We start from the raw sequence: 15,170 nt of genomic DNA on the forward strand, positions 1-15,170 counted from the left end.
TTCCTTCCTTCCTTCCTTCCTTCCTTCCTTCCTTCCTTCCTTCCTTCTCTCCCTCTCTCCTTTGTTCCTTCATTCCTTTGTTCCTTCGTTCCTTCTTTCCTTCTGTCATTTCTTCGTCCCTTCCATCCTTCCTGACTTCCTTGTTTCCTTCCTTCCTTCCCTCCTTTGTTCCTTCCTTCCTTCCTTCCCTCCCTCTTTCCCTTCCTCCCTCCTTTGTTCCTTCCTTCATTCTTTCCTTCCTTTCTTCTTCCTTCCCTCCCTCCTTTGCTCCCTCCTTCCTTCCAAAACCTCATTAGTTATTGTTTGGGCCCTGATTGGCTCATATTGATGTGAATAGCAAATGTTTCTGTTTTGGCCAGAAACCCTGACGGTCTTCCCCTGGCACTTAGTACACTCTATCTAAATGCTTATTCCCTTTCCCTTTCTTTTCTTGTATTTCCCTCCTGAGAACTTATCGTAGTGCCTTGCTCATAATAAACACCTAATGATTGTTTTCTCTATGCATTTCTCTTTGTCTCTCTATTTCTCACTTTGTTTTTGCACTTCTTTCTATGTCTCTCTATCTCTTTGTTTTGATCTCTCTGTCACATTGTCTTTCTGTCTCTGTCTCACTTATGTATAACTATGGCTAGTTATGGGATGATGACAGAAGTTAATAACTAGACATTAGTTTTTAAATATAAAAGTGGGAAGGGGGCATTATTTCTACTTTTATGCCATTATGGGTTAAGATGTTTGAATTACCTTAAGTCTAGTAACTAAACAGAAAAAAATATAACTTCAAAGAATTCTGGGAAAATGACCTACACATTTCAAATACAATGATAAATGATTGGATGAAATCACATCTTAATTAGCCCAGTAGCTGTACTAACTCTACATTTTCAAATAATGTGTATAGGTCTTGGACTTTAATACAACCAAATTAAAAAATGAGACAGAGAAATACTGTTGTGATTCAGGAGGAGATGGTAAGAAGAAGGAAAATACAAGAGAGAAAAAGAGACTAAGAAATAAAAGAGAAAAAAGAAAGAGAAGGGAATCAATATTTAGGAGATTTTTAGTTATCATTATTCTTTTTTGTTTTTTCTTCCCCAAAAGCAGAAAATATGCCAAAATTTTATATTTAATGTAAAATGTAGTCAATAATGTTAAAATTTAAAAATAATTCAGACATCACAAAAGCCTTCACTAGTAAGGATGTTGTATTTTGCATTCTCTTAGAAATATTGTTATGATTCACTGCCTCTATTCTTATTCATCAGTGAAATATTTACCTTAAATGAAATGATCAAGGGTTACTTTAATAGTATTGAGAACGATTAAGTGGAATACAAAATTATTGAAATTTACAAGAGATTTATAAGTCATCCTTGGGCATCATCAAAATTTCTTCTTGTTACTGAGTGACCAAACATGAAAATTCAAATTAAATGCTTTATATTCATGGAAGAGGTATATGAAGATCTTTATACAGGTAGTGGGACAATAAATAGAACCCTTAGAATAGACAAGGATTGTATGTATTTGATTTACTCTACATATAAAGTAATTCTGGAGGAAAATGTTTTTAATGTTGTTCTATAATATTTCCAGCAATAATTTATAGTTTGTATTAACAATGTATTTTAAGTTATATAGAGATATATGAGGAGGCAGCTAAATAGCCTGAAGTCAGGAAAACCTGAAATAAAATCTCATCTCAGACAGTGACTAGCTGTGTGACCATCTATTTGCCTTAATCTACTGGGGAAGGAAATGGCAAAACACTTCCATATCTTTGCCAAAAATCTCCATAGACAACATTAGCATGCTATGGTCTACAAAGAGTCAGAAATGACTAAAAAACCACAGAGATTTATAGAGATGTTATTAACAGGTTACTTGGTGAGACCAGACTAATTTACATGAAGTAATAGCTTAATAAGTCTCTTACTTTGTGACACTGACTACATGTTCAACAGAGCAAAATTCTTCCATCTGGAATGAATTTTTATTCTTGAAATGGTTATTTAAATAAAAATAGAATTTTCCAAAGGAAATTATTTCAAATATAATATCATATGCCTTATGACCCATGCAAAGTGTTGTTCTTAATATTCTACTATATTAGCTCTTCTCCATAGTAATAAATGCACCTTGACTTTTTTGCTCCAGGATTTATGATAGACATGTGATAATGTATTCTAGTTCTATTGTCTGCTCACTTACAAACAGTGTTGCATATTTATTGAAAGACTGGCCAGGATTAAGATTCAATATATGACATGCAACAGAGCTAATTGGCCCATTGAAGCATTGAACTTTTAACCTCAGCATCATTAGTACCATGCTATAGCCAAATCAATCAATGAGCCATAAAATATGGACCTTACAAATCAGTGTGGAGTACTATTTTTCCTTATTTCTTACAAGTGTTCATTGATGTTATTAACAAAAAGATATGTCAACATCAAAAGAACACAGCCATTCCAACACAGTATTTTGAAACAATAAGGAAACCGGATAACCATTAATAGAAAGGTTTTTTATGTATTGTCACTATTTTTTAGAAATGTAAAATGAATTTAAGAGGGAGAAAATGAACAAAAATTATGACATATCTACACAAGATTTGTTTTTGTTTCATAAGCATCTTTTTTATGTTGGAACATTTTAACGCTTCAGTGCTTTGGTGCTTTCTTTCCACATTTTAATGGACATTGAAATTGAAATTGAGAGATATTTGTAGGTCAATTGAGGGATGAAAATCCCTGAATTTCCATATGTAATTATTTAATGATGTCTAATAAATCTACCATCACATTAAATATGATATCCTACTTGGTTAGTAAAGAATGTAATAAAGTATGGGGTTACATTTTTGTAAATGACACCTTTGAGGGGAGGGGAATTCTATTAGCACTTAGAATATGAAATGTCAATGACATTTTTGGTATACTTGCTTTAATTTGAAGAACTTATAAACTCATCACTATAGGTTCTCTCTCCAATGATGCAAATTGAAAAGCTCCCTCAAAATGTTGTCTTGGACAGCTCTTGACCATATTCTTCTATGTTGGGTGTCCCAAAAGTCTTAGCACAATTTTTAAAACTTGTTCAAAAAACTGCACTGACCCCCTATACATCCTTCAGAGAGGAGCTGTCCAATGAACTGATTCTAGGTCTTTTAATATCTTCTAAGTTCCCACATAGTACACTGGCTACCAATCTCAGCACTTAGCCTATTTTCTTTTCTTGTCATATACATCCTTAACAATGTCATTTCCCTCACTCTGACATCCAATAAATAATAGTTAAGAAGTTATGGTACCACCTGCAACAAGGTGTCTTCCATTGCTACTGAAAAAAGTGAAGACCATCACATTCTGTGTCTGCTTTTTATTTTATTTTATTTTTTTAAAAGCAATAGGGGTTAAGTAACTTGCTCAAGGTTACACGGCCAGTTATTTCTGGGTGTGGTGCTGAGTATCCAAGCCCGGATTTGATCCAGGTCATCCCAACACTGGAGCCGGTGCTTTTACTCGCTGAGCCACCTGGCCACCCCTTGTGTCTGCTTTTTAAATAGATGCAAAATAAATGTGAGTCCAGGAGGTTAGAGGAGCCCTGAGGTATATTTCAATTATTTCAATATCATGTGGTCTTAGTATTGCTAACCATAAAACATAAACTGAAGAATTTTAGGAAAAAAATAGAAAGCTCTTTCTTCTACTTATATTGAAAGTTAGTTCATTGTCCAGTTCTATAGATTCATTTGTCTGTGCTGCTTAATTTTCCTCAAGGATGTTGAACTTTTAAATATATTTATTAGTATAATAGCCACATCAACATAGTGTTTTAAGTTTTTTCAATCACATTTTTCATAATACTTTTGAAGTTATATATATATATGTTTGTGTATATTAATATATGTACATATACATATACAAATTATATATGGTATATGTGTTTTATATATGTAACTTTGTGCAATACAATATACATATATTTAGTAATTTATATTATTATCTACATATTTATATATGTGTATGTATATATCACTATATCAGATAGCTGTTAAGAAGAACTTGATTATAAATACACACTTGTTTATTCATATTTTATACAAATCAGTGTTTCATCATTTTATGGAGGTACCAAGGTAAGAAACTAATCTCTTTGACACGGAAGATAATTGGCCTGAATACCATATACAGTCATGATTGTTTATATATACATAGATATAGACATAGACATGGACATACACAAACTTATATTCACATAGACAATGTAAACTACTGGTTTGTGATAACATAATCAGTTTAGGGAGTTCCTCAACTTTCCCTGTCAATTCAAACTGGATACTCCTCTGTAGTTGTCATAGAGTTGTCCAGGGGACTTAGATGTCAAGTGTAATATTTAAAAGGTTTGAGAGACATAGTTTTTGGGTAATCAACCATTTTGTTAATAATGCTAACATTTTATTAATAAAAAGAATGGTCATTTGGCCAATCTCTCTCAGACCAAAGATGACTCATGATGTTGGACTCACAGTAGAATTTTTTTTTATTCAGTGTCACACCCATATCTACATTTATAATCTTTTAAATACCTAATTCCTCCAACACACTTCTGCCTGAAAGCCCTAAAAAGACGGCTTCTCTCAAAGCTCTCTTGGGCAGTTTTGAAAATATTTAGATGCCTGAAAACTTGCTCACCAAAAATGGTAGCTTTTGCAAGAATTTGTACCCTCACACCTTTCCTATTTCATTGAGCCCTCTTACAATGAAACTTTACCTGCAAGAAATTTCAGATTATTTCTGCTTAGTACCTACCTCTTTAAAATTAATAACAGGACTAAAATAGCTAGGTTCTGATCTCAAAATGTATCACAAAATGTCCCAAGCAGCAACCCACATCTCTGCTGGATTGCTATGAAGACAATATCAAAATAAGATTTCTTTTCAAAGCCCACTTCGTCAGTTTTCCTTGCATGCAAAATCTGTCCCTCTCCCCATAGCCTGTTTGTGAGGATCATCTGCTGGCAAGAGTAAATGATAAGAAAGCTTCAACTCAAACACTTAAAACAGACAGAACATACAAACTTACCAGCAAAAGTATTTACTGAGGGTGTGTGTGTGTTGGGTGGGTGGGGCGCAAGGTGACTAGGTGACACAGTGAACAGAACACTGGCCCTTGGGTCAGTAGAACCTGAGTTCAAATCCAGCCTCAGACTTAACACTTCCTAGCCATGTGACTCTGGACAAGTCACTAAATCACAACTGCTGTGCCTTCCTCCCTCCAAAAAGCCCCCCCAAAAAAAGGTAATTACTGGTAAAGGGGTGAGTCAGATCACAACCAGAATATTAAAGAACTCTCCTTAGAGAGAAGTTATCCACATGGGCACAATATATAAGGGAGTTCTTTCTAATGTATCTAGGGTACAAGGCTCTGGTCCCTTCCTTTGGTTGTCATACTATGATATTTAAAAATTTCAAGAGACATAATTTCTGACTAATTCATCATTTATTAATAATGCTAGCATTTTATTAATAAAAGAACTCAGTGGCACTCTTGAATGCCAAAGACCCATCATGACTGTGGGCTCACAATTTATATGCCCTTGGAAAAGTGAGTGTTCCTGAGGGAGGAAATCAACTCTGATTGGTGAACACTTACAATGACAGGTGACCCCACTCCAATGATAGGCTGGGAGAAATGATGCTGATTATGTCAATTACTTCTAAATTTTCCAGCCTTGGGCAATCTGATTAAAAAAAATCCCCACACATACCATTTTATATAGGAGAATTTCTGCCCATTTTGTTTTACTCTGGTTAGAGTAGGGATATAATTTTTGACAAGCTTGACCAAGGCTGGGCAATTTAGAAGTACATGACAATCAAGGTCACAACTTCAAGCCCATCATTGGAATGGGTCTACCTGTTATTGAAATATCTGTTGTTTCATTAATTGTTAGTCAATCAGAGTTGATTGCCACCCTCAGGAATACCCACTCTTCCAAGGGCATATAAACCATAAGTTCAGAGACCATGACAGGTCTTTGGCATTCAAGAGTGACACTTACCTCCTTTAATAATAAAAGGCTAGTGTTATTAATGAAATAATTAGCTAATCAGAAATCATGGCTCAACTTTTTTGTTGTTGTTGTTGTTATATAAAATTTATTTTTAGTTTACATCATTTATTTCCACAAGATTTAGAGTTACAAATTTTCTCCCCATCTTTCCCCTACCCACCACCCCAAAACAGCAATCCCACTCCATAGCCTTCCCCCAATATGCTCTCTCCTATATACTACACCATCCCCCCTCCGACTTTCCAGTAAGGCAAGATGGATCTCTATATCCCAGTGCATGTATATCTTATTTCCCAGTTACATGTAAAAAAATTATATGCACACACACACACACACACACACACACACACACACACACACACATATATATATATACTAAACATTTTATTTAAAAATTTTGAATTTCAGATTCTTTCCCTTACTCCCTCATAATCCACCCTTACTGGGAAGATAGGCAATTCAATATAGGTAATACCTATGTAGCTACACAAAACATTTCCATAGTGGATACATTGTGTAAGACTGACTATATTTCCCTCCATCCTATCCCACCCCCCACTTGTTCTATTCTCTACTTTGACCCTGTCCCTTTTCAAAAGTGTGTGTTTCTAACTTCCCTCCACCCCAACCTGCCCTCCCCTCCATCATCCTCTCTCTCATACCTTCCCCCCCCCAATTGTCCTGTAGGATGAGATATCCTATTTAATGTGTATGTCATTCCCTCCCTAAGTCAAATTCAATGAGAGTAAGGTTGATCCAATTCCTTGTATTTTCTTAATGATTACAGATCTTTATTGAGTACATTTCCCCCGCCCTACTGTAACAGTTTTCCCTTAGCTCTTCTATGACCTAATTTAACCCATTCTGTCTCCCCCCATCTCTCATTCTATTTCTCTCTGAACTCTCAATTTCACCTTTTAAGTATCATCCCTTCCTATTCAATTGGTCCTGTGTCCTCTGTCTATGATACCTATACACATATACACAGTCACATATGTATTCATATGCCCATACACCCTCCTATATAGTCATATATGTATACATATATATACATATAAATATATATACACACATTTATATTCCCTTTAACTATTCTCATACTGAGAAAAGTTTAATAAGTAAGAATTATCCTTTTTCCATGTAAGAATGTAAAGAGTTCTACTTTGATAAGTCCCTAATGATTTCTTTTCCCTGTTTACTTTCTCATGCTTCCCTTGCTTCTTGTATCTGAATGTCAAATTTTCTATTCAACTCTGGTTTTTCATCAAGAATGCTTGAAAGTCCTCTACTTCACTGAACAACCAAATTTTCCCCTGAAGCATGATACTCAGTTTTGTTGGGTAGGTGATTCTTGATTTTAATGTAATTCTGAAGGAATGATTCTCTTCAGTGAGCTTTTGAGATTCTTTTTCCATCTGGCAAATTAGGTTTTTGAGGCATTCTTCTCCTCATTGCCTTTTTGAACCTCTTTTGCCATTTGAGTTAGTCTATTTTTTAAGGTGTTATTTTCCTCAGTCAGGCTGTTGACTCTCATTTCGTAATTTTCTTGCATTGTTCTCATTTCTCTTCCCAATTTTTCCTCCACTTCTCTTATCTGCTTCTTAAGGTCCTCTATGGCCCATAACCAGCTGGTATTTTCCTTTGAAGCTTTTGGTGCAGGAGTTCTAACTTCACTGTCTTCCTCCTGTTCCATGCTTTGCTCCTTTTTGTCCCCAAAATAGGAGCCTAATGTTGGAATCTTCTGTCTCCATTGTTTCCTTTGCCTGGTCATGTGGCCCCTCAGTTACTTGACCCCTGGGCTTTTTGCCACAGTAGGACTCTGCCACCAGACAGGGGAGCTTACATCCCAAAAGCTGGGGTTTTCTCAGCTGCCGGAGGTATTAGATGGATGCCCTCTCTGAGGCCTCCACACACTCTGGCAAGCTGTACACATGTCCCAGGACCTCCACCCTAGATTGCGATCCAGACCCAAGCAGGTTAAAGCAAGAGTGATTACTCCTCAGACTGGTGCTTGGTCCCCCTACACTCTGCAGGCCAGGAGCTTTAGCTTTCACGTGGCGCTGGCTAGTTCTGCTGGTGTCTCAGCGGCTTCTGGGTCCCAAAGTCCAGACTGCTCTGTCCTCTCACTTTGTCCTTCTCATTTATGTGTTGATAAATCTGGAAATGGCCACAGCTGCTGCTGATCTGGAGTCCCTCCACAGGTGGCTGGTGAGGCCCGCCCTTGGGCTAAAGCCTAGGTGTGGGGCTGGGCTTGGCTCCCAGTGCACTGGGCTGGCTTATTCCTGCCAGCCTGCAGAGCTGTCCTCAGTGGGAGGTTAGCTTCTGTGTGGGTTCTCCAGCTCCAAAGTCTATTTAGAGTCCCCTTTTTACATGGATTGGGGAAGGTAGAAGCCAGAGCAGCAGGGAGGTCCTGCTTCTACTCTGCCTTCTTGACTCCTCCCCCCAATACTTAATATTTTTAAAAATTCAAATTCACATAAAAAAATAAATTCCTACTTAGACAACATTTTTCTGTTCTAGTCCCAATTGCTTGAAAATTATTCTACTATATTATAAATTCGATGAAGTCAGGGACCATGTCAGAATATAGAAGAGTACTCTGAACATAGAAAATTAATGAATTGAATTATCAACTTGAAGTGATATAATTAAATTTTTTAAGAAAAGATTTCTCTAACTTAGACAGGTTTTAGAATTAGAGAGGTTATATTATATTCTTTTCTAAGTTCTAATTTCCTTATTAAAATTCAATTTTTATAGCTAAAATGTCATTTATATTTTATCCTACTGGAAATTCATGAACTGAATATGTTTAGCAAAATTCACACCTAGTTTGTATATTTAAATATAGCAGCAATAAATTCTTCTGTTTGAATGTATTTAAACTTACAATTTACTTTGGTACAAATAATATTAACTTTTGTTCCCTTATTTTCCATGATAGACCAAATGTAATAATAATAATTTGACTATAAGGAATGTTATTTAGGCTTGATTTATATAATTAAGTGAAAAATATACAACTCTGAAATAATACAGAAAGTATATTGACACATTTCACCCCCATCTATATACTGGTAATCCAAATGCTATAGAGACAAATGCCCAATGATTTCTCTAAAGTAAATCACAGGTAACACATATATTTCCATGTGCCTCATTCGGTAAATACAAATGTCATTGAAAGAACACCGGATTTGAGATCTAAGACATCTGTCAAGTACTTCCATAGTTAAATTGTTTACTGCCTGTAAGCCCTAAGTTAATCATCTAGATGACTTTTAAGGTCCTTCTATTTCAAATATTCTTTTGTAGTTTTATGGATATTATTTGAAGTGCTGTAATAATTTGGTCTATGTAAAACTAGAAATACACATCTCTTCATACTTAGGAGATAATACTTTTATTATATGGAAAATGAAATTCAGTGTGGTACAATGAAAGGATAACTAGAATTAAAATTCTGTGCTCTGTTTTTGTATCCTGGATTTGTTACCTGTGTGACCTTAGACTATTAAATTAACTACCCGCAGCACCAGCCTGTAGCATCATATTAGTTCATTTTGCACATAGAGCAATGATGTAAAATGTTCTTCACTTCTGTTCTACCACTCATCTTAAGGGTGTGGTGTGTCTTGGAACTTTAGTTGTTCACTTGGGTCCTTGGCAAATCAAGTACTCCTCTGTCATTGACTCCCTAATATGCTTCTCATAAAAGCTGTTCCAGACTTTTTCTCCTCTTCCCCATGCTGGTAGTGCCCTAACTTCCGTCACGAAACTTAACCACCATGCTCACTACATTTTTGTCTTCCTTTGTTTTCCTTCCTTCCTTCCCTCCCTCCTTCCTTCCCTTCTTCTTTCCCTCTTTTCTTCCTTTCCTCCTACATTCCTTCCTTCCTCCCCTCACTCCTTCCTTCCTTCCTTCCACCTTTCCTTCCTCCCTTTCTTCCTTCTTTCATATTATCTTTTCCCCATTACACTGTTGTAAATCATGTTTGTATTTCCCTTATAAGTTAAGTGTATACAGAAGGGTTTCTCTATATGGGGTTTAGAAGGAGGCATGGATCAGTATCTTTAGAACCACCTCCACCCACCCTTCTTCAAGAGAGACTTTGATTACTGTGAGAAAGGGAAGCAGGAGATGGGGGCATGAAGTTGGACCCCCTTCTACACTCAGAAAGATGATACTGGGTTAGAATTATATATGTCTGATATTCAGAGTTGACAAGTTAAAAAAGTAATCATGAAAAGTAGAAGAGGATTTGATAAAGGTAAAGTGAAAGTAAACATGTTTTGAAAAGGAATTAAAAAAAAAAACTTTTGAAGTTAGGGAAGAAAATAAGAAAGAAGGAAACAAGCATTTCTTAAGTCCCTACTATGTTTCAAGCACTTCAATGTAGGTGGATGTGGTGATTTCTCCTTCATTCACAAAGAGGACCATGACATCAGGAAGATGATGACATGACTTGCAGTTGAACTGGAATTGAGTGAGAAGGGCTGTTCAAGGTCACCAGTCTCACTTTCTCCTCAGAGCCTTATGGTTCCAGGGCCCAGATAATGATCAGGATGCCTAGAGATGGCCTAGGATGCAGTGGGAGACTTTGGTCTTTTTAAGCTAAGATGTTTTCAAGTTTCTCAAAGTTTCAAGTTTCTCAAAGTTTTCAACTTTGAGTGAGGCAATGCCCATTCAGTGAATAGGCCTCTTTAAGAAGTGAGTTAAGGAATAGCCCCTTTAATAAGAAAAAAAAAAATCACTCCAGGTGGGGGAGATTCTAAGGGTTTGCTGGTAAAAAGAGAAAGAGAAATAGTTACTATTTACATTCACTATGAGGGTGGAGGGCCCAAAACATAACAATCAAGTGTTGCTTGGGCAAGATAGGGACCTATTGTTGTCCAGTCAAGGAGATCCAGAATGAATTCGATTAAAGGCTTAGTCTTTGAGAAAGAAATTTAGTCCGTAAACCCCAAGTTAACTAGGTAGGTTTTGGCAGAACATCCTCAGGTAAGGACACGATATCATAGGAGAGGAGAGAAGAGGAGAGGAGAGTGAAAGAGGGGAGGGGAGGGAAGAGGAGGGAAAGGGAAAGGAGAGGAAGGGGCGGGGTACTATTATTATCCCTATTTTGCATCTGAGGAAACTGAAGCAGTCAAAGACAGACCCAGGACTGTCTGGGGCTGAGGTAGTCAAGGTCCATAACTAGGCAGTTAGGCAACAAGATAGATGTAGTACTATGTCTAAGGTCAGGAAGAAGTTCAGATCTAGCCTCCCACACTTACTAGCTATGTGGCCCTGGGCAAGTTACTTAAACGCTCTTGAGATCAGCTTCTTCAACTGTAAGAAAGGAGATAATAGCATCTCCCAGGGTAGTTAGAGGATCAAATTAGATAATTATTACAAAGTGCTTAGCACAGTTCCTGGCACATGTTATGTGCTATATAAAATTTATCCTCTTCTCTTCTCCCTATGCATTTGTGCCATCTAACTGGAAAGGTTTGTAAATGAGGAAACTGCTTTCACCTTTTTAATAAAATCTCCACTAATTGAACATAAACTCTTACCTAATCTTTCACAGCATTTATTCCTTTGAATATTGTTATTTATGTCATCATTTTTTGTGTATGAGCTTGAGTGAGAAACGAGTTAATGTGAATAAAGCTTTATATAAATGTCAGCCCTTATTGTTACGGAATGTAAGTCCTCAGAGGATGACAGATTAATTTTGTTTTTGATGAGGTAGTTGGAATAGGAAGCATGTCCTCTACTAGTACAAATGAAACACAGTTCTAAATTCTAGAATCACAGAAATTGTCGAGTTAGACAGTGAGAGGTGGAGTGACTTTCCCTAGGTCATACAGTCAATATGTGTCAGAATTGAGGCTTGCACATTGGTCTTCCTGATTCCAAGGTCAGCTCCCTATCTACTACATCAAGCTACTTTTCTTTGTTTTTGTATCTCCAATACTTAGCACAGTGTGTAGAACATAGTAGGTACTTAATGTAATTTCTTAAATTATGTATTTTATATCTCTTCCTTGACTGGAAGTTTCATGAGGTCAGGCCTTACTTTGTTCCATTCTTCATATATCTCACAGTCCATTGCACAAGAGACAGTGAGATGAAAAGGCAAGTGAGATACAATGGAAAGGAACTGACCCTAGAATCAGAGGACCCTGATTCAAGTTGAAGAGTTTTGACTTTTGACTTTAAATGTGAAACAGGATTTTTTTTAATCCTAAATAGAATAGGGAGCCATGGAAGTTTGTTGTTAAATTAACTGGATAGAGTTACATTGGGAATTAGAAAGATTCTTGCTCATGTGACCCGGGGCAAGTTACAACCTCTTTCTGCCTCATTTTCCCCATTTGTAATTTAGAGATAATAATGCTCACCTTAGAGAGTTGTTGTGAGGATCACATTAAATAATATATGTAAAACTCTGTGAATACCTTAAAGTGCTATATAAATTACATTATTATTATTGATGATTAATTATTTAGAAAAGTGACATGGCTAAATTTGTGCTTAAGCAAAATCTTTATCACAGCTTTATGAAATACACAAGATTTGTGACAGAAGTAGGAAACCATTAAAATGGCATATGTATATGGATATTGACTTACATATTCAGAGTTGGAAAATATCTGGATTGATTATTATTGCATCTCATAATGTCAGATATAAAACACTGAATTCAATGTCCTCCATCAAATTACTATATGCCCTCAATTAGCTCATTATTCATTTATCTGGGATCCAAAATTGTGGTAGGAAAAGGTTAAGAGGCTAGCACCTTTCATTAATTTTTAAAGACTGTAAGTTTAGATTGATACCATTCTCTCCCTCAAAGTTTTTACCATCTGCTAAAATATGTTTTGTTGGACTTTTAAAATTTTTACTGAATGTATGAATTTACTCATAATGAGAAATTTAAGGGAAAAAATTCCTGTTATATACATTTAATCTTTGACCATAGGGATTGGCCTCGCATAGATGAAAGAAGTTAGAGGCAGAGTCTATCTTTCATTTAGGAAGACTTTTGTTTCTTACAATATCTATATAAAAATTTAAAATATATATACATATATGTTCTAATTCACAAAACTCAAAAGTGAGTCATACAATATAATCAGACTCGTTAACTTCTGAGGCAAAGACAAATTCACTTTTTAAAGGTATGGGGTATGAATTAAAATGAATTAAAGGTAAATGGCATGAATTGGTCTAAGCACTATTTTTCCTTTTTTGAGATACAATCATGGAAAAGATGGTAGTCACTAAGTCTGAAGACAGGAGGATAGTCTGCATCTTGGAGGGCAGAAATAACATGTTAATTTGTATTATCATTAGTGGAATTTTATAATCAATTCCTTCTTTGATAATACCTTTTTCCATTTTTCTAGTTAACCCATTTTTTAAAAAATCATATTTTCTTCAGTATGTGAGAATGATCACATTCTTACTCTTCTAGCAAAGGATTACACTAGTTTTTTCAAGTGATCATTCTATGTGCCAGTTACATCAATTAAAAGTCATAACTGCAGTCCTATAGTTATAACAAGGGAATAAACTCCTTCACTGGAACGAATCACAGAAACATTTTCTTAATTACATTTTCAAAGACCATTTAACAGCTCTTTAAACTAAACTTTTATATAGTCACATTTGTTTATTCCTTCCATTGCCTTTTTGTGAAATATGTTCCCATTGCCTCTATTTCCCTAACTTTTCATCTAGTAGAAAAAGAAACAATTCCAATCCAGTATTAATGTTTTCTTACATATGATAATAAGTAACTTAATTATCTCAAATTAAATTAAACAAAAATTTATTAAGTAATTAAGCAGACTATGAGGCATGGTGATAGCTACTGGGATAAACAAGAGTTCAAATGAGGATGTCTGCCCTCATAGAGCTTACAATTATATGAAGAGAGGAGGTGATGAACAAGCCATGAGTTATGCCATCAATTACTGTATAAGAGAAATATATTCATTTTTATTACTTTAATTAATTTTTAGACATTTTCAATATTTAAAAGCAAAGAAACAAATCTTAATAGCCTTAGATGCTTGTACCTCAGTTCCCTGATTGGCATTGAGTGGGTTGGACTAGATCAGAAATTCCTAGTCTTTTCTGACTTTTGATCCTTTTTTAAGATTAAAAAAAAACAACAACACAGAAAACATGAGAATAACTATACTGTTTTCTATTGATTGAAAAAATATATGAAAAAAATGCAGTATGACAAGTAATTTTTAAAAATGAATTTATATTTATTTTTTGCAACAGCTTAATGTCAACATAGAATTGAAAAAATAATTTATTTCTTCAGTCTTTAGAAAGTATCTCTATTCATTGTAGAGTCACACTACACTAACAGTCTGAATAATGATCAAAACCACAATGTCACACATATGGATTTGAAGACCACTTCCAATACATCCATATCCTAATGGGAGATACTCAGGTTACAAATTTTGAACCACTGAAATGAATGACATACAGATTATTCCACTTCTCTCATTATATTACTGTATGATGAGAACATTTTACAATGAAGGGAAGGAATCAAAGTGAATATTTCTATGGATTTTTTAGAGCAGAATGAAATAGGTCATATTTTCTTTTCATTTATAGTTATCTTTCACAATTTTCATACATAGATTGAGAAACATAGAATAAAAACTATGTAAATTAGCTAGTTTTGCTTTCTTTCTTTCCCTTTATAAGTGGAATACTCAAATTAAAGGATTATTTCATAGAATAATAGCATCACAAAGATAGAAGTAACCTATGAATCCAACATCTCTTCCACTGAATCCAATGTCACTTCCAAACTAAAAATCTTAGAGGTTTAAGTAATAAAGTTTAAAATAACTTGACTTTTTTAATTTAAAAAATCACTCGGAAAATTTGTCACTAAAGAGAAAAGAGTGTAAACATTTCTTTTCCTGTGCCTCCATTCATTTACATACATATTTATCCAAATCTGTCTGTCTATCTATCATCTATCTATCTATCTATCTATCTATCTATCTATCTATCTATCTATCTATCTATCTATCTATCTATCTATCTATCTATCTATCT

General features: G+C 35.1%; 1 protein-coding gene across 1 annotated transcript in view; it reads left to right on the forward strand.

The window, feature by feature from the left end:
* Positions 1–15,170, forward strand: part of IL1RAPL1 (interleukin 1 receptor accessory protein like 1) — a 1,610,170-nt gene that overhangs the window by 886,529 nt on the left and 708,471 nt on the right. The window contains exon 6 of the mRNA XM_069065664.1: positions 11,704–11,770. Coding sequence (XP_068921765.1) covers positions 11,704–11,770 — 67 coding nt within the window. The remainder of the gene's footprint in view (positions 1–11,703; positions 11,771–15,170) is intronic.

This window comes from Petaurus breviceps, unplaced genomic scaffold (assembly GCF_028583685.1).
Source record: "Petaurus breviceps papuanus isolate PSGF00001 unplaced genomic scaffold, PetGlider_PUasm1.0 90696, whole genome shotgun sequence".
Lineage (NCBI taxonomy): Eukaryota > Metazoa > Chordata > Mammalia > Diprotodontia > Petauridae > Petaurus > Petaurus breviceps.